This window comes from Indicator indicator, chromosome 35, assembly GCF_027791375.1.
Source record: "Indicator indicator isolate 239-I01 chromosome 35, UM_Iind_1.1, whole genome shotgun sequence".
NCBI classification, from domain to species: domain Eukaryota; kingdom Metazoa; phylum Chordata; class Aves; order Piciformes; family Indicatoridae; genus Indicator; species Indicator indicator.
The window spans coordinates 2,819,913-2,839,497 of NC_072044.1; the positions used below are offsets into that span (position 1 = coordinate 2,819,913).

Below are 19,585 nucleotides of genomic sequence, written 5' to 3' on the forward strand. Positions count from 1 at the left end.
GTCTTCTTCTCTGAAGAGCTTCCAACCACCCCCCCTGGCCATTGTGATCCTGGGCAAGCTGCTGTGGGTGCCCTGCTGGAGCAGGGGGGTTGGACTGGATGATCTCTCAACCACTACCATGCTGGGGTTCTGTGCCTGGAGAGATGCAATGGGAGCAGCCACAAAAAGCCACTCTTCTGAGCAAGTGCTTCATGGCTCCTTCATTCCAGAGCTCTTTTTGTGGCCACCTCATTTTTGATTCCCTGTTAGCAACGACTCCTTTGGTGCCTGCATCACTTAGCTGTAAATGAAAAGGAAAAATTCAGACTTAATTGGAATTTACCTTTTCAAGTGATCTTTTTTTTTTTTTTACTTTTTTCTTTTTTTTTTATACCCTCAAAAAGCCCAAATTATTACTAAGACCTTTCTGTTGTCCTTGGTGTCAACATCAAGGAATGGAAACACCAAAGTAGTTTTAAATAAAAGAAATAATTTTTTCAATCATTCTTTTATCTCTTTTTCTTTTTTGAATCAAAACTTTTGCAGCTTCTCCTGTTGCTTTGGGGCCATGTCAGGATGCATTGACTCAGCCTAATTCCCTTCTGCAAAGCACCCCAGACTTGATCCCACGTGTGCCCGTGGTGCAGCCACTGGAAAAGCAGAGCCAGGGCCAACTCTTTCCACTTGGTAAAGTTCAGCCAGGTAATAAAAGTGAAGTCAGTATTTCTATGCTGGTTTTAATGTTTCTTTACTGTGTTATTAATGGAAATGAGCTCCAGGAAGTTATTTATTAGTCTCAAGTCCTTCTTCTGCTCCAGGTTTCATGCAGAAGTTTTTTGCCTGTGGGTTTTTCTCTCCCCTAGACCTTCTCTGAACCATTTGATTCGTGCTCCCTGTTTGATCAAAGTCAATTTAGTGAAGCTAATGGAGTTAGTTCTCTTCAGGTCAGTGATGATTTCACATCCTTGAGTTCCTTGCTCAATTTGCTGAGAAAATTTCCAACTCTGAAGTCAGTTTTCAGAGCTCCCCTTTCCACAGCACTGACCACAGCACAGCCCTGGGAGCGTGCACAAGGCTCTTCAGCTGTGCCTGGACCTGGGCTTCCTCCACTTCTCTGGTCTCTGCTTTGCTTTGAGGGAGGTTTAGCAGCCAACTCCACTGTGATCCTTCATTCCAGCTGCTGCATGTCCTATCCCTGCCTTCCCTTCCCCAGGAATGTAAGCAGCTCTCAGGAAAGAGTTAAGGCTGCGAGGCTTTGGGATCCTTTGGTGGGGAGAGGGCTGTTCTTTTGTTTGTTTGGAAGCACTGGCAGGAAAGTGGGGAGGAGAAAATTACCTAAGTGATAGTGAGGTTGCCATGAACCATATAAACCCCTGAAATCAAACTGGAGAGAACTCCACCTCGCAGTCCTGCACCATAAGCACAACCCCTGAGGAGAAACCCACCCCACAAGCCAGTGAGCTCAAAGGCTGGAACTAAACCCAAGCTACATGAGCTCAGAGCGGCTGCAGGGCTGAGAACTCCAGAGCCGTGACAGCAGCCAGAGCCTGTTGTAAGTGGGAGCTGAGAGCAGGAATGCTGTGCTTGGGAAGTTTAAAAGTGATGAAGTGGAGGCAGCTCGTCTGGATTGCGTTCTGTGTGCTGGAGCTGACCGGTGAGTACTGCCTGCAGCCGGTGCCAGGGCTCCCAGAGCTGAGAAGTGTTGGTGGGCAACTTCTTCACAACTTCTGCCAACAGCAGCTTGGGGAGGGGGGGATGTGGGTTTTAAGGAGTGGTGAGGGGAGATGGCAATCGGCCCCCCTGCAGTGGCACTGTGCAGCACGGCTCGGCAGCAGGCATCACCCCGGCAAGGGTCACAGCTGTGTGCTGCAGACAGGGAATGCTGCCGGGATGGAAAGGAGAAGGATCAGGCTAGAAATGCTCCCTGTGATGTCCCAGGCAGAAGATGGGGATGCAGCTGGGCTGTGCAGTGGCAGCTACAGTTTGAGCCATGTCTTAGCCCACCTTGGGGTGAATCAGCTTTGACTTTGGGTTTGTGGTAGGGAGGTTTCTGAAGAGGAAAAGGGGATCTCCATCAATATTAACATTCTCCTCTCCTCAATGTTCTCTTCAAATACTCCCTGTGTGAAAAAGAGAATAGGACTAAAAGTAGGAAGAATAAGAAAGACGAAGAAAATGAGAAGAAAATGAGAAGGATAAAAATAAGAGAAAGAATAAGAATAAGAATAAGAATAAGAATAAGAATAAGAATAAGAATAAAAATAAGATTAAGAATAAGAATAAGAATAAGAATAGGAATAAAACAAGAATAAGAATAAGAATAAGAATAAGAATAAGAATAAGAATAAGAATAAGAATAAAAAAGAATAAGATTAAGAATAAGAATAAGAATAAGAAAGAATAAAAAAGAATAAGAATAAGAATAAAGAATAAAATAAGAATAAAAAAATAAGAATAAAATAAGAATAAGAAAATAAGAATAAAAAAATAAGAATAAAAAAAAAGAATAAGAATAAAAAAGAATAAGAATAAGAATAAAAAGAATAAAAAAGAAAAAAATAAGAATAAAAATAAGAATAAGAATAAGAATAAGAATAAAAGAATAAGAATAAAATAAAAAAAAAAAGAATAAGAATAAGAATAAGAATAAGAATAAGAATAAAAATAAAAATAAGAATAAGAATAAGAATAAGAATAAGAATAAGAATAAGAATAAAAATAAAAATAAAAATAAGCATAGGAATAAGAATAAGAATAAGAATAAGATTATGAATAAGATTAGGAATAAGAATAAAAATAAGATTAAGAATAAGAATAAGAATAGAATAAGCATAAGAAGATAAGAATAAGAAAATAAGAATAATAATAGGAATAGAATAAGAAAATAAGAATAATAACAAGAAAATAGGAATAAGAATATGAAAATAAGAATAAGAATCTAAGAAATTAAGAATAAGCATGAAAATATAAGAATAAGAAAATAAGTATAAGAACAAGAAATAAGAATAAGAATATAATTAGAAAATAAGACTAATAAGAATAAGAATAAGAATAAGAATAAGAATAAGAATAAGAATAAGAATAAGAAAGAATAAGAACAAGAACAGAATAAAAATAAGGATAGAAATAATTTCTCCACTTAGTACCTTTTAAAGGCTTATATTTTAAGCAAATATTCTCACTTTGGTCCCAAACCCAACAACCACAAAGCAATAAAAAGTGAAGCAGCACTCCACAGGCTGGGCCAGGAGCCAGGAACCTGTGGGTGCCTCCTCCAATGTGATTTTTTTTTTTCCCCTTATTCCCATGGATGTGAGCAGCTAGGATGGAGTGAAAGAATTTGATGTAGTTTGTTCTCCTGTTTCCTGGTGCTTCTTTCATCTTCCCTTTGCTGCCAAAGGAACCCAAGCTGCTCTGCCTGACCCTTCCAGTCTATGTTAATTTTGCAGAGAGAAAAGGAAAGGAAGTAAATAAATAAATAAATAAATAAATAAATAAATAAATAAACACAGAACTAATTTTAGTTGAGAAAAATACAATTCAGGGCTGTCTGGTTGGGCTGAAGCCAAGCAGGGTGTAAGAAAACTCTGTCTACCTGAAGTGTAAAACCCTGAGTTGCCTGTAGCACAAAGCAAAAGGGATACAAAATGTGGTAGTGGGGGGCAAAAAAAAAAAAAAAAAAAGTGATGAAAATCTTTGTTTGTGTGAAAACAAAGGTAGCAGGTAACAAGGGGTTAAAATGCTGCAAAAATGTCATTTTGGGGGGAATGCTCCACATTCCTGCAGGGTTTTACAGAGCTTTGGTAGAGGAAGGTTTCTCTCTGCTCTTTGTAGCTGCTCTGCAGGGCAGAGGAAGGTGGGGAGCTCACCCTGGGGCTCCTCAGCTCTTTGAGGGGGGTCAGAGTGAATGAAGTGAAGGTTTTGGTTGTGCAGCTCCTGCTGGAAATCTCATTTCTGGGAGGTTGTGCTCAGGTTGGTTCCTGCCAAGCGTGGGCCAACCTCTACCTGTCCACCAGAACACCTCCAGCTAAACCCCTGTGGTTTACCAGGGAAATAACCCTCCCAGTGCCATGCTGGGTTGGGCACAGCTCTTCTGTAAATACCATGTGTGGGGAGGATGGAGGCTGGGGAGCTGCTGACTGCAGTCTCCAAAGCCATGAGCAGCCCTGTCCAGACAAGTGAAATGCTCAGTTCTGAGCTTCCCCTGATGCTCCGGGGGACTGCTGAGTTGCAAAGGGCACAGGGGAGATTTGTCCCCATCCCTGGTCCCCAGAGTGGGATGATGCTCCAGAGCTGCTTGAGAAGCCTCCACCCATGTCCCAGCAGGAGGCTGCCAGTGGTTGATGGTGGCAAAATTGATCAAACACCTGGAGAGCTGCCCTGTGCTTGTCTGGGGGTGCACCTGGAAAAGAATCAGAGACTCACAGAATGCTTTTGGTTAGAAGAGATCTTTAAGATGATTTAAGACCTTTAAGATGAGTCAAAGCCTTAGCCCAGCACTGCCAGGTCACCACCAAACCATGGCCCTCAGCACCACATCTCCACAGCCTGCAAACCTCTCCAGGGATGGGGACTCCAACACTGCCCTGGGCAACCTGGGCCAGGGCTTGACAACCCTTTTTGGGGAAGAAATTTTTCCTCATGGCCAACCTACTCCTCCCTTGGTGCAACCTGAACATTTCCCCCTGCCAAACTTTTTTGGTTTAATCCTTTTCTTTTTTTTTTTTTTTTTTTTTTGCCATTTTAAAGCAGTCTTTTTTTTCCTTCATTCCCTTTGCAAGACCCAGAAAACTTCTAAAACTCAGGGATGGAAAAGAGGAGCATTAAAAACCTCACTGTCACTTGAGTTTGGTGTCCCTTAGAGGGCTTCACATCGATCCAGGAGCAACCTTAGTGCCCAGAAAGGTGCTGGAGAAGTCTGCAGCCCACCACCACCCTTGGTCCAGCAGCTGGGGTCCAGGGGGCTCCCTGCAGCCCCCTGCCCTGCGTGACTGTGGCCCCACACCCATATCCTGTCTGGGAGAAGGAAAAGGGGGAGGGAAGGAGGCTTTATCAGATATTTCCAGAGGGAAGAGGGCTCCACCCGCTTGAATTCCTGCCACATGGCTGAGAGCAGTAAAACTGGGAAGGGATGAGTAATGCAGGCTGGAGTCCTTGGAGGAGCTGCTGCGGGAAGCTTGGGCTGGACACAGCCTCCCAGCTCCCTGTCCTGTGGTTCCTCACCCTCCTCTTCTCCAGCTGCTGGTGGTACCATGGTGCTGGGTCACCTCCAGCCCTTCTGGTGCACCTGGCTGAGCTTGGGAAGAGGCTTTGTTAACCACATAGAAGCATTCCAGCAGCTCTCCTGGCCCAGGGTTTCAGTGTCAGAGCACCAAAGCAGACATCCACTTACCTGGGGGCTCCCAAAAGCTTCCCTGAGAGATCCATGCTCCAGCAGAGGAGGTGCAGCTCCCATCTGGGAAGCCCCTGTGGGACTGCACCTTCCTCCTTGCAGGGATGGGTGTGCAGGGGACACATCCCTGGATTTAACTTGCTCTGGGTGCAGAGTGGGGAACAAATCATGGACACTTTCCCTGATTCTTTGCCACTGCCTCCTGTAGTTCTGGTTTGGTGCTCAGGGATGAACGTTGGGCCAGGTCAACTATTTTAACATTTAGATTGTTGCTGGGTTTGATTTGATGGGAGCTGAGATGCTTCCTAAGCTCCATGATGAAAATACCTTTGCAAATCAGAGGCCTTGTGCTGTTCAGAGCTAGCCAGGGAAATCCAAGGGCTGTGCAAAGCATTTTTCTTTCAGCTCCCTGCAAACTTTTAATCCTGCACTTGCAGCCACTGCCAGGGCAAGATCTCCCTGGGGTTTGCAAATGGTTTGGCTTAAAGTCTCCAACCTTGAGTGCTAACAAACAGAGAGAGTTTAGCAGAGCTGGTGAAAGTGTCTGGTGCAGCAAATGAACCTGCTTTAGCTGAGCACCATGTGGATTATCCAGCCCACAGCTGGCCCCTGCTTTATTTCACCAGTCCTAGGGTTTCAAAAAACCTGAGCCCTGTTTTCTGTAAAAGTCTCTGCAAAGGCAACACCAACAGGAGGGAGGTGGAGGGGGGGAAATAAAATGTGACAGGGTCTGCTCCCAAACTGCACTGAGCAATAATTCAGCCTCCCATTGCTGGTGTTCAGTGGTGAAAAGCCTTTGACTAGAAATACCTCCAGTGCTTTACAACCATCTGGAACAGCTCAGAGGTGCTTGGGTGGCTGTGACACTTGGGGAGGTCAAGTGCAGGCACTGCATTGTTCCACTGAGGTCAAGTTTCCTGCTCATGTCCATGCAAGCACAAAGCTGTGGCTCTAACCCTGGGTTGCTCAGGACTCTGGGCAGGCAGCCGTGCCTCCTGCTTTTGATTTGGGAAATCTCATCAGAGAAGCTCAGTGATTTAAGCAGCTGGAACTGAATTATCTGGGAGAGGAGAAACTCCTCCCTTAAAGGAAAGCTCTGCCAGAACTGAAATCCCAGCTCCAGACACCTGCACTCAGCCCTCGGCAGGGCCCCTGCCTCCCCTCCGTGGTCCCACAGCCAGAGCAGCTGCAGTGGGATGGGGTGGGATGGGATGGGAAAGGATGGAGTGATTAGGATGGGTTGGGATGGGATGCAATGGGATGGGATGGGAAGAAATGGATGGGATGGAATGAGACAGAACAGGATGGGACAGGGTGGAGTGGATGGGATAGACTGAGATGGGATGGAATGAGATAGGATGGGATGGGAAAGAATGGATGGGATGTGACAGGATGGATGGGATGTGACAGGATGGATGGAATAGGACAGGCTGGATGGGATGGAATGAGACAGGGTGGGATGGGAAAGGATGGATGGGATGGGATGGCATGAGATGGGATGGAATGAGATAGGGTGGGATGGGAAAGGATGGATGGAATGGAATTAAATGAGATGGGATGGGATGGGATGGGATGGGATGGGATGGGATGGGATGGGATGGGATGGGCTGCACTAGTGTGGGCAATCCCATGGGAAAGTGCTGGGATGTGCACCCCACTCAGCACCCTCCAGTCCAACCACCCACCAGCTGCAGCACCAGCTGGGCAGCTCAGCCTCCTGCCACCCACTGCCAAAACCAACTGCAGTGATCTCAGCCTTTGCTTTGCATAAGCTGTCCAGATTCTCTGGGCCTGGTCCAGCAAAGTTCTGACAAGCCCATGGAGAAAACTCCCTGCCAGGACACTGCTGAAGTGCAGGAGCCTGCAGATCAATGAGTTGGAGTGGCCATGGACACTGCCCTGCCCGGCGCCGGGCGGCTGAGCAGGAGCTGTCAGTGCTGCTCCAGCTCAAAGGGTCCTTTGGAAGGATGAAGTCACTTTTCTTGGAGCCTTCTGCTCTCCTCTGGGCAGAAAGACAAAGGAAACAACCCATCCATTTGGGATGATTCTCTCCTCAGTGCCTGATAAGAATCTCGAGCAGGGACAGCCCTGGAGTAGAGGCTGAAGCTGTTTGTTAGAAGTTGGGGTAGATCTTAGGAGCAGAAGAGGTTAAGCCATAGGAAGGACTTCATTCCACTGGCTCACACAGCTCATTTCAGAAGGAAAAGCTTGGAAGTGTCATGCTTGTAACACACCAGGAAGCAATATATAAACTTTAAGTTTGAACAGCAGAGCCATTCTCCAAACATTCTGCTTTACCTCCAAAGATGTTTTTGCTCATGAGTCAGAGCTGATCCCAAGCCAATGGGAATGTTTCTGTTTACTTTGAGATTCTGCCTGCAACTGCAAATCCAACTGATTTTTATTTTTTTTTTTTCCTGAGGCACACAAGTGATCTCTTCCAAAACCTGAGTCTTTCCTCCAAGGATTAGAAACTCAAAGCACTATGAAATCCAGCTTTGTGCAGAGCTTTGTGCAGGGCTTTGTGCATCCCTTGGTGAGCCCTAGGAGCAGGCAGGATAAGGGCAGAAATGAGCCTGTCCTCTCCCAGCACCACCCTGGAGCCTCTGCAAGGGCTTCAGCAACATTTGGTGCTCACCCAGCCCAAGTGTTCAGCCTCAACTTCTTCCCTATGAGCTCCAGGACTGCCTCTCATTTGGGGGCAAAAAAAAAAGAAAAAGAGAGAATTTGTGAAAGCAGCCAACCCTGCCCTGCCAGCAAGGAATCCTTGGGGAGCAGGCAGGGGCTGGGGCTGGGAGAGAGTCATAGAATCACAGAATTGTTGGGGTTGGAACAGCCCTCACTGAGTCCAACCATCAGCCCAACCCCACCACGGCCACCAGACCACATCCCCAGCGCCATGGCCACACGTTTCGTGACCACCTCCAGGGATGGGGACTCCACCACCTCCCTGGGAATGGGGAATGCGGGGGACAGAAGCTCCTGACACCTTTCTCTGTCCCCAGGCAACACTTCAGGGAGCTCAACAGACACCCCGACACCGACAGCCACGGCCACCGAGATGAAAGGCAGCAGCAGTGCGGCAGCCTCTGGAGCCCCTGCAGCCCCTTCAGCCCCTGGAGCCCCTGCAGCCCCCAGCACTGCTGAGCCCACATCAGAGCCCCTTGGTAACTGCTCCCCTCACCCCCCCGGCACCCCTGGTTGCATTTGCATTAGTAATTAGGTTTATGAAGTGCACTGCCTCGTCCTGAGGAGCCACACACCTGGTGCATGGCTTCTGCTCACACAAAAAAAGGGCCTGGTGTGGTCAAAAGGTTTCATCCTGTCCTGAAAGTTCTGCCTGGAGCAACCTGACACTGGGTGGCTTGTCTTAGGGTCATAGAATCATGGAATCATGGGATTATGGGATGATGGATTGATAGAATCATGGAATGATGGAATAATAGTGATAGAATCATAGAATCGTGGGATCATAGGATCATGGAATGATCATGGGATGATAGAATCATGGAATCCTAGAATCCTGGAATCTTAGAACCCTAGAATCATGGAATCATAGAATCTTAAAATTCTAGAATCCTAGAATCATGGAATCCTAGAATCCTGGAATCTTAGAACCATAGAATCATGGAATCATAGAATCCTAAAATTCTAGAATCCTAGAATCATGGAATCCTAGACTCATGGAGTCCTAGAATTCTAGAATCACAGAATCACAGAATCATGGAACCACAGAATCATGGAATCATAGAATCCTAAAATCCTAGAATCATGGAATTCTAGTATCATGGAATCCCAGAATCATGGCATCCTAGAATCCTAGAATCATGGAATCATAGAATCCTACAATCATGGAATCACAGAATGCTAAAATCCTAGTATCATGGAATCCTAGAATCATGGAATCCTAGCATTGCAGACTCCTGGAATGAATCCCAGGTTGGGATGGAGCTCAAGGCTCACCTGGTCCAACCTTTCTTGGCATCCAATTCAAAACAGCCAAGAGCTGCTGGGGCAGAAGGGTCATTAAGCTCTTGCACACTTGCCCTCTGCTCAGCACATGGCACCTAAGTGCTCTGCCAACCTCTCTGCTAGGAGACCAAGGCTCTGAAGGGCTCTGAAGCAGAGCCCCTGGCACAGGGGAGGGTCTTTTCCTTCCCTTGTTTGAAACCATCATCTCTGGGTCAAGGAGGAGACAAGACTGATGCAGGGGAGGTCAGGCTGTGGCATCCTTGCCATGGTTGAGGGCATGCCCCTTGTAAGCAGGTCCTGAAGCTCGTGTAACAATCAGGGAGCTGCAGCACGGCTGATGGGCATCCCTTGCACAGCCAGGGGCACATCCTGCTTCTGCTGGCTGGGACCCAGCAATGCTGCACCTCAGTCACTGCAATGCACTGACCTGAGAGGACTTCAGCTTGCTCATGTCTCCTTCTCATTGCCTTTCTTCCAAACCAAAGCCAGCTCAACCCTGCCAGGGCTCAGCAGCGACCAGCCAAGCCCCCAGCCCAGCCAAGCCCCGACGCAGCCCCTGGGCACCCCCTTGGACCCCGACCACACCAGCCAGGGGGCTCCCACAAGTGGGAACCCAGCAACAGAGCCCAGCACAGAAGCACAAAGCCCAAGGGCCACGTCAGATCTGATGATCTCTGCCACCACCTCGGGGCATCCTCCTGTCTCAGCTGCCACCACGACACTGCACACAGTCAGGGACAGCCCAAAGGTGAGGACATGGCTGGGTGCTGGGGGAGCAGGAGGAGGCTGGGCTGGGCTCACAACCTTCCAACAATTCACTGATGCCACCCCTGTGGTTTTTTCCCTTCCAGCCCATCTCCTGCCACAATGTCAGAGAAGTGAGTGACACTGGAGCCATCTGCCTGCAGCTCAACGAGTCCAGCACTTGCGTGAGTGGCAGCCTGGGGTGGCCATGTGTCCCCAGCGGAGGGGACATGCAGGAGAAGGGGGGCTAGGAGCAAAAAGCCAGGGGCAGGAGCCTGCAGTGCTCTCGGGCTTGCAGTGAGGGAGGTGCCCACCACACCAGGGGGGTCAACTCACACTGTTATCCCTGGGACACAGCATCTGAGATGTGCCAAACATGATCACAGCAGTTCCAGGAGCATCCCAAAGGGATAATGACAGCAGTCCCAGGACTATGCCAAAGGGATGATCACAGCAGTCCCAGGAGTATGCCAAAGGGATGATCACAGCAGTCCCAGGAGCATCCCAAAGGGATGATCACAGCAGTCCCAGGAGCATCTCAAAGGGATGATCACAGCAGTCCCAGGAGCATCCCAAAGGGACGATCCCAGCACTCCCAGGGGAAACAACCTCCTGATCTCTAGAGGTCCTTTCCAACTCCAACATTCTGTGCTAAGGCTCTGGGGTCACTTTGACTTCTAAAGCATCTCCCAACACGTTTAATGAGAAATTCCCTTTGTTCTTCTTCCTCTTCCTGGCTGGCAAGGGCAGAGCCTTTTTTTGTCTTGCCAACTGCCCTAGGAAAGCAATCAGGGCATCTGAAGGAGCCCTGCCTGCTGCTCTGTATCCCCAGCTGCACCACCTCCAGGCTCTCTCTAATTGCCCTTGACCTTGTGCACCAAAAAAAAATGAAGAGTCTTTTGAAGAGCAGAGGAAGGTCCAGCTGACAACACTGTGGTGGGTGGGAGGCAGGAAACATCCTACACCTGGAGGTACAACCTAAAAGAGAGGGCAGGTGGTGGTGGAGCTGTGGGCCAGCAGACTTGGCAGCATCCTGGGTATGAAAGGTGTGATTTTGCAGCCTCGCTTAGGAGGAGTGGACTCTTTCTTGGCTTTTCTCTGCAAATTGGAGATTAAATGGTGTTTAGGGCTTTGCTCCTGGTTACAGGGACCCCACTGTAGGAAGGATTCCCACGGAAGCTCCTCCAGGAGAGAGTGACTCTGGTCACAGATGCCATCTAGTGGGAACAGCACCTCCTGGGCACAGGGTTTAGACACAGCCTGCAGGCTTGGCACACCTAAGTGGAGAGAAATCAGAGAATGATGGAACGGGTTGGGGTTGGAACAGACCTTAAAGATCATCCAGTTCCAGCCCCTTACCATGGGCAGGGACATTTGCTAGACCAGGGACATCTCCTGCTAGACCAGGGACACCTCCTGCTAGACAAGGGACATCTCCTGCTAGACAAGGGACACCTCCTGCTAGACCAGGGACACCTCCTGCTAGACAAGGGACACCTCCTGCTTGAGAAGGGACACCTCCTGCTAGACAAGGGACACCTCCTGCTTGACAAGGGACATCTCCTGCTAGACAAGGGACACCTCCTGCTAGACAAGGGACATCTCCTGCTAGACAAGGGACACCTCCTGCTAGACAAGGGACACCTCCTGCTAGACAAGGGACACCTCCTGCTTGACAAGGGACACCTCCTGCTAGACAAGGGACACCTCCTGCTAGACCAGGGACACCTCCTGCTAGACAAGGGACATCTCCTGCTAGACAAGGGACACCTCCTGCTAGACAAGGGACACCTCCTGCTTGACAAGGGACACCTCCTGCTAGACCAGGGACACCTCCTGCTAGACCAGGGACATCTCCTGCTAGACAAGGGACACCTCCTGCTAGACCAGGGACACCTCCTGCTAGACAAGGGACATCTCCTGCTAGACCAGGGACACCTCCTGCTAGACAAGGGACACCTCCTGCTTGACAAGGGACACCTCCTGCTAGACCAGGGACACCTCCTGCCAGACCAGGGACATCTCCTGCTAGACAAGGGACACCTCCTGCTTGAGAAGGGACACCTCCTGCTAGACCAGGGACACCTCCTGCCAGACCAGGGACACCTCCTGCTAGACAAGGGACACCTCCTGCTAGACCAGGGACACCTCCTGCTAGACAAGGGACACCTCCTGCTAGACCAGGGACACCTCCTGCTTGACAAGGGACATCTCCTGCTAGACCAGGGACACCTCCTGCTTGACAAGGGACATCTCCTGCTAGACCAGGGACACCTCCTGCTAGACCAGGGACACCTCCTGCTAGACAAGGGACACTTCCTGCTACACCAGGTTGCTCAAATCCTCATCCAGCCTGGCTTTGAAGACTTCCAGGGTTGGAGTACTGGATGTAGATACTACAGAACATCCTGGAGTCACAGAATCACTATGGTTGGATCATCTAAGATCATCCAGTCCAACCCTTCACTACTACACCACACCACTGCCCTGTATCTTATTGCATGAAATCACAGAATTGTTAGGGCTGGAAGGGACCTCAAGGCTCAGCCAGTTCCAACCCCCCTGCCATGGCCAGGGACACCTCACACCACAGCAGGTTGCTCACAGCCACCTCCAGCCTGGCCTTAAACACCTCCAGGGATGAGGCTTCCACCACCTCCCTGGGCAACCTGTGCCAGTCTCTCACCACCCTCATGGGGAAGAATTTCTTCCTAATACCCAATCTGAATCTCCCCATTTCTATTAACCCTCCAACCACTTAAGTCAAGTCAAACTGCTGCACTTCCAACCTTCTTTTGAGAGCTTTCACCTCACAGCAGACCTCTCCTGTGCCTCCACCTCAGCAACCATCAAGGGGGGAAAAATCAGCTCAGGCTCAGCAACCTGGGAAGCAGATAAGTGATTCTGTGAGGAGAGCAGATAGGAGGGACCAAGCTGTGTCCTGCCTTCCTGCTGGCCTTTCCCAAGGCAAATGAGCAATCAGCTGGCAACCAGCACTGCTAATTGCAAAGGGAAACTCTGACACTCTGCTGAGTTCTTTCCACAGCAGAGAAAGGAAAATACACACTTGGGGCTCTTGTTCCATCTTGGCCTTTCTCACCCCAAGCCAAGCTCTATAGAAACAGCTGAAAAGGGTTTGTTTGTTATTCTGCCCTGGATGAGCTGCTGCATGTTTGCACGTTAAGAGGATGTGGTGATGTGAGCACAATGCTGAGGCAGCTCTAGCAGAAACACTGAACTGTTTGGGTTGGAAAAGCCCTCTGAGATCATCCAGCCCAACCCCACCGTGGCCACTAAACCATGGCCCCAACTGCCATGGCCACAGGTTTCTGGAACACCTCCAGGGGTGGGGACTCCACCACCTCCCTGGGCAGCCTGTGCCAGTCCCTGACCACTCTTGCAGGAAAACCATTTTTCTCATCTCCAACCTACATCTTCCCTGGCACAATTTCAGGCCATTCCTTCTTGTTCTATCACCTGATACTAGGGAGAAGAGCCCAACCTCCACCTCACTCCAACCTCCTTTCAGGGACCTCCTTTCAGGTCTCCCCTCAGTCTCTGCAGACTAATCCCCCCCAGCTCCCTCAGCTGCTCCTCCCCAGCCCTGTTCTCCAGACCCTTCCCCAGCTTTGTTGCCCTTCTCTGGACCTGTTCCAGCCCCTCGATGTCCTTCTTGGAGTGAGGGGCACAAAAGGCAAAGAAAGGAAGGCCCTGAGCTGCCCAGTTCTGCACAGAGCTGCAAGACAAGAGGGTCTGCTCCTCTTTCCCACCCCACCTTGCTGGGTACCTTCTAGAGGACAAGCAGAGGGCAGGGACAGGCCGGGGCGGGGGTCAGCCAGAGCTGGTCTCTGTCTCAAGGGGGTGCACATGGCCACAGCTCAGCTGATGTCCCCAGCTGGGAGGATGTTTGGGAAGCTGAAAACATTTGTCAGCAACTGTGAGCTCTGCCTCCAAGCCTGACCATGGCTGAAAATAGACCCAAGGAGAAAGCTTGTCCTGGCTGATACAGAAATTGGCCCATGGAAGGGAAAGGCTGCAGCTCCTCACTCCTCTTCCTCTTCCACCCAAGAGTCAATTCAGCTCTAAAATGACAGAAATTTGTATTTTTGGGTTTTTTTGTGTGGTGTTTTTTTTTTTTTTTCCCAGCCTTTGATCAGCAACACAGCAAAAACACAGAAGACATTTCCTAAACAGGAAGGCTCACAGCTTCTTTGTTATTTCCCTCCTTTCCCAGCCCCTGCCTGGGACTCTCAAACAATAGGGCCCTTTGGGCAGCTCTTTTGCTCTAAAGCTTGGAGGGACTTGAGTGCAACTCAGACCCTAAATTTAGCTTTGTTTAAATGCCACTTGCAAGAGCTGCTAAGAATACCTCCAATTAATTTATCCTCATTAAGCCAAGCCACAAGAAAAGAGCATCTCCATTTACTAGGTGGTGGTGGTGGGGCTCAAAGCAGCAGAGTGGAAGGGGGGGAGTGAAAGGCTGACACCCAGCCCAGTATTTTTATGGTCACTTCTGGTTGCCTCTGCTCAGCTTTGCACAGCACAGATGAGCTACCAAAGCATGCAGAGGAGGAGCTCACCATGCTACCAGGAGCACCCCCAGAGAATCATAGAATGGCAGAGGATGGAAAGTACCTCCAGAGGTCATCCAGTCCAACCCCCCTGCCAAAAGCAGGGCCACCCAGGAAGGCATCCAGATGGATTTTCAAAGCCTGTAGGGAAGAAAATTCCACAACCTCTCTGGGCAGCCTGCTCCAGGGCTCCAGCACACTCACAGCAAAGTCTTTCCTCACACTGAGGTGGAACTTCCCAGCTTTTCCAGTTTGTGTCTGCACCTTCAGCACAGCTGGGATGGAGAAGGAGTCGGTTGGGTTAGGGTTGGGTTGGTTCAGTGTCTGTTTGTTTGAATTTCTTGCAGAAACACTTTCTGGAGGAGAAAGGCTCAGCCCTGTGGAGTGCCATTTGTGAAGGCAGCTCCCACTCTGTTCCCTCCCCCTGCCAGATTAAACTGGCCAAGTCCGAGGTGGACCACGACTGCCTGCTCCTCATCCTCGTCGGTGAGAGAGGTGAGTTGAGCTCATTCCTTGAGACCACTGAATGATGACCTCCATGTGGGCAGTGGGAGAGGGGAGTGCTTGTGGGGAGAGGCCAAATCCTCAGTTACAGCCTGGCAGGAGACTTCTCTCTACAGCTAGGATCTTTCTTCTGAGGTTCTGCTAGACCCATGGAGCTATGATGTTGCCTCCAGAGCAGTGAAGGGGCTCAGAGCTCCTCTGTGGTCAGCAGTGGCCAGGCTCTTTGATTTTAGTGTCCCACTCCATCTGATGTGCTTCTCTTTCAAACCTTGCAGATCCTGCTACAGATGTGCTCCAAGAGTCTCACTGGGAAAAGGTAAATTCCTTAAGCAAATGCAGCTGGGGAGAAAAAAAAAAAAAAAAGGTGGCCTTGAGTGACTGGAGAAAGGAAGTTTTGAGGCTGGGGCTGAGACCTCAGCCTGCTTCCATCTTGGAGGTGCCTGTTGAGTGCTGAGATGGTTGGAGCCCACCACCAGATGTGCACCAAGGCAGTGATGGGAGAGCACCAATACAACCACTCAGGGCAGAAATGCTTCCTTTAAAAATGCCCAGATCCCAACCACAACTCTAAGGATAGAGCTGGCCCTCTCCTTCTTCAGAGCACCACGCTGACATCGATTAGTTGCACCTCTCCACACCCCAGTGAAGCTGCCATTGGCTCAGGAAGCTGCACTCCAGGTGCCTCTAGAAGTGGCTGCCCAGCAGCAGCAGTGCACAGAGAGGCTTCAGCCATGCAGAGGCTCAACCTACACCTGAGGGTTTGAGTGCTGCAGTCCAAGGGAGGAAATGTCAGAGAATCATTCAGGTTGGAAAAGGCCTCTAGGATCATCCAGTCCAACCATCAACCCAACACCACCCTGGCCACTAAACCATGGCCCCAAGTGCCATGGCCACACATTTTTTGAGCCCCTCCATGGATGGTGACTCCACCACCTCCCTGGACAGCCTGTTCCAATCCCTGATTGCTCTTGCAGTGAAGAAATTTCTCCTAATGTCCAACCTAACCCTCCCCTGGTGCATCTTGAGGCCATTTCCTCTCCTCCTATCACTTGTGACTGGGGAGAAGGGATCTGTGCCACAGCTGGCAGCCACGCCATGAAGATGTGAGCACTCAGAGGGCAAGTGCAAAGCTCAGGAGCTGGGGTAGCAAAGCTTGGCTGCAGAAGGAGGTGAAGCCCAGCCCTGTTTTCAGGCTGTGCTCAGCCAACACAAACGTTTCCTGTTTGGCAAACTCCCTTCGGGGGTTTGTGCTTTGTTCTTTCTTTTGTTTGTCTTTCATTTTCCAGTTTGGAATAAAATCCCTCAAACAAGGGAGCGTGAGGAGCCACCAGGACTTTTCTCAGAAGACCTTGATAGCCTTGGTGACATCTGGACTGCTGCTGGCATTCCTGGGCTTGGCAGGGTATCTGCTGATGAAGCGGAGGAGCTGGAGCCCGGCGGGCGAGAGGCTGGTTAGTGCTTACCACTGGCAGCAGAGAGGGTAGATAGCAGCCTGGCAGTGCCAGGGAGGGGGACTGGGTGGCAGAGGAGGGGGCTGCTCCTCACCCTGAAGCTCAGGACCCTCCACCTGTGCCTGTCCCCAGCTCAACAGGACAGCTTAGCCAGCACCCAGGGTGCGCTGACCAGGGCTGGGTCAGCCTGGGCAAGGCGAAGGGGCAGGAGCAGGGAGTGAAACCATCCAGGGTGAAGGGAAACCTCTCTTGTCTTCTAAAATTAACTCCTAGTTGATTGTTCCCATGGGAAAACCACCTCTTCCTTGCTCCTGCTTCCAGGTCTAACACTTCTTTTTGCTCAGCAGTAAGAACTCCTCCAGCAAGAGCCCTCCAGGGACAGAGGAACCTTGTGAATTTGTCATTAAAAGTGACACACTTTGAGTTCCCATTGGCTGCATTCGAGCTCCATGTCTGTCTTGTACCCATGCTGTAATAAAGCCTCTTTCCCTCCTCACTGCTAATAAAACACATCAAGAAAGAAAGAAAGAAAGAGAAAGAAACTCCCTGTTTCCATTTCCCCCTTTCCAGGCAGGCAGGCAGCTGACCACTGAGGACTCTTCCCTACCACAGACCTTTGGAGATGTGATCTTTACTCTTTCAGTAAAGACATTTCTCCTAATCTCCAGTCTAACCCTCCCCTGCTGCAGCTTGAGGCCTTTTCCTTGAGGAATTTGAGGATGAGCCATGGATGCACCTAGGGCTGCAGTTGTGTCCTAGGGATCTGTTAGGTCATTTCAGCACCAGAGGAGATGTTCTCCAGACATTTAGGCTGGATATAGACATTTGGACTTGATACAGACATTTAGACTGGAGATGAGGAAGAAATTCTTTCCAGTGAGGGTGGGGAGACACTGGAACAGGTTGCCCAGGGAGGTTGTGGTTGCTCCTCCATGGAAGGGTTCAAAGCTAGGATGGGGTCTTGAGCAACCTGGGCCAGGGAGAGGTGTCCCTGCCCGTGGCAGGGGGGTTGGAACTGGATGATCTTGAAGGTCCCTTCCAACTCCAACCATTCTATGACCATGCAGATAGGAAACCAAGTGCATGTGTCAGAGGCAGGGACATCATAACTTGGGGCTCTCCAAGACACTGCATGCAAGTCCCATCTCCTGGATGCTGGCAGCAAGTGGAAGGCAGCACAAATGCATGGCTGGGAGCTGCCCATGTAAACACATGGCAGAGTCAATCCAGTTCCTAGGTGAGATGTGTCCAGCACATCCATCCTACTGGACAAGGAGCTGAGCAAAACAGTGGAGCAGGTGGGAAGCTGAGCAGCCTGGCTGCTGCAGGGCAAGCAAGGAGTGAGGCTATCTGCTACCAACTATCAGTTGCCAAACAGAGCTCAGGACCACCAGCACTGCCACCAGACCTGCCGTGATCAAATGCATCCTGCTGGAGGATGGAGGCAGCTCTGCTATTGCTCTGGGTCCTCCAGAAGCTTCTGCTTCTCATTGCAGTGGTTGGTAAGAAGCCATGCAGCACCTCTTTGAAGTCCTACAAGCCTGCAGGCACCTCGCTGCAAGCTGTGTGTCTTGAGGATGAGGTAGGAGAAAGAGGCACTTTGTGGAGCTTTCCTCCAGCAGTGCTGCTCACTGAGCCACACTGGAAAGCAGAGGTGGTCTGCCATGGGGTGGCTTTGCAAACCCAAGGCAGGCTCAGCTCCAAAACCTGCTTGTGAGGAAACAACAAAACCTGATGGCTTCTCTTTGCAGCTCGAGGTGGGGGGGGGAGAAATAAAATACAATTGAAAAAAAAAAAAAAAAAAAAAAAAGAAGAATTCCTGGCTGGTTTCCTTGCTTGCTCTTGCCATGGCATGGTTCAGGGCCTCTGCTCTCCTTCTGGTCAGCAGGAGCAGGTTCCCATGCCTGCAGTTGTTTGTCCCTCCTGTCCAGGAAGCAGAGGCAGGCAGCCAAGCCTCTGCCTGCAATCAAAGTGGCTGCTGTCAGCCCTTCCCCTGCCCTCACTCTGTTGTTTCTGTCCCTGTTTAGACTGAAGACCCCTATGAAAACGGCAGCCAGGGCAACACCATGTTGATGATGCCTCCCCAGGAGCAAGCTGAGCTGCAGGAGAAGCCAAACCTCAACGGTGGGACTCAGGAGAATGGAACTGGCCAAGCGTCCTCCAAAAACGGCCACTCGGGCAGGCAGCACAGCCCTGCTGACACCCAGATGTGAAGAAGCAGGTGGAGAGAAGTGTCCTCCCCACCAGCCAGGAGGGGAACAAAGAGATAAGGGAAGACAAGAGATGCTCTATGGACAGTTAGGGAATTGCAGACCTTTGTTTGATTGTTTGTTTGTTTTGATTCTTATTTCTGTGAAGAACTTCCAAAACCAGCCTAAAGCACATTAAGCACCAGAGCTGCCAAAGAACCTGCTTCTCTGCCTCCTCCTCCTCCTGCCATTGACCACACAGGACACTTTTTTTTTTTTTTTTTTTTTTGCAGCTGTTGTCTGCTTTTGTTGTTAGAAGAAGCTAATGAGAAACACAGGTGCAGAGGCAGAGCTGCAGAAGCCTTGAGTCAGACTCCCAGCAGCCAGAGCTGGTGATGGCAGCGTGTTAGGCTGATTCAGACTCTAATCCTGGGACTTCAGTGACCAAAACCTCTCAGGTTTCAGATCATTTTTTAATCTCACCTTTATGTTTAAGTGCAGGATTTCTTCCTCTTTTCAGAGCATCAGGCATTTAACCTCCCTTCTTGGGCTTTAGGGCTTCCTTAGCCTTTTCTACTCCAGCAGCATTTGCTGAAGCTCTGTGTAAAACTTCCCACCTGGAATTGAAGGTTGAAATGTGAATAGACCTCAAACTGGTTTCTTTTCCCGTCCTACCAGTGTGCAGGTAGAGAAAAAGTCTTCCCCAATCTCTTCATGGCAGGGACTGGAGACAGCTTTGATGAGGCAGAGCCAGCAAACAGAGGTGGAGAACTCTTGAGTGAG

The 19,585-nt window shown here is 49.9% G+C and overlaps 1 protein-coding gene across 1 annotated transcript; it reads left to right on the top strand.

Annotated features, from left to right (window-relative positions):
* The first annotated feature begins 1,554 nt into the window (after positions 1-1,554).
* On the top strand, positions 1,555-18,826 carry CD34 (CD34 molecule). Its single transcript, XM_054395963.1, has 8 exons — positions 1,555-1,633; positions 8,371-8,538; positions 9,829-10,091; positions 10,195-10,272; positions 15,006-15,153; positions 15,438-15,478; positions 16,449-16,613; positions 18,641-18,826. Exons 1-8 carry the CDS (start codon positions 1,555-1,557, stop codon positions 18,824-18,826), a joined length of 1,128 nt encoding a protein of 375 aa, XP_054251938.1.
* The last annotated feature ends 759 nt before the right edge of the window (positions 18,827-19,585 follow it).

Coding starts and splice junctions, on each gene's coding strand:
- CD34 (XM_054395963.1), top strand. CDS start 1,555: ATGCTGTGCTTGGGAAGTTTAAAAGTGATGAAGTGGAGGCAGCTCGTC. Junction 1,634..8,370: donor CTGTGTGCTGGAGCTGACCG/GTGAGTACTGCC, acceptor ACCTTTCTCTGT/CCCCAGGCAACACTTCAGGG. Junction 15,479..16,448: donor AAGAGTCTCACTGGGAAAAG/GTAAATTCCTTA, acceptor TTCATTTTCCAG/TTTGGAATAAAATCCCTCAA.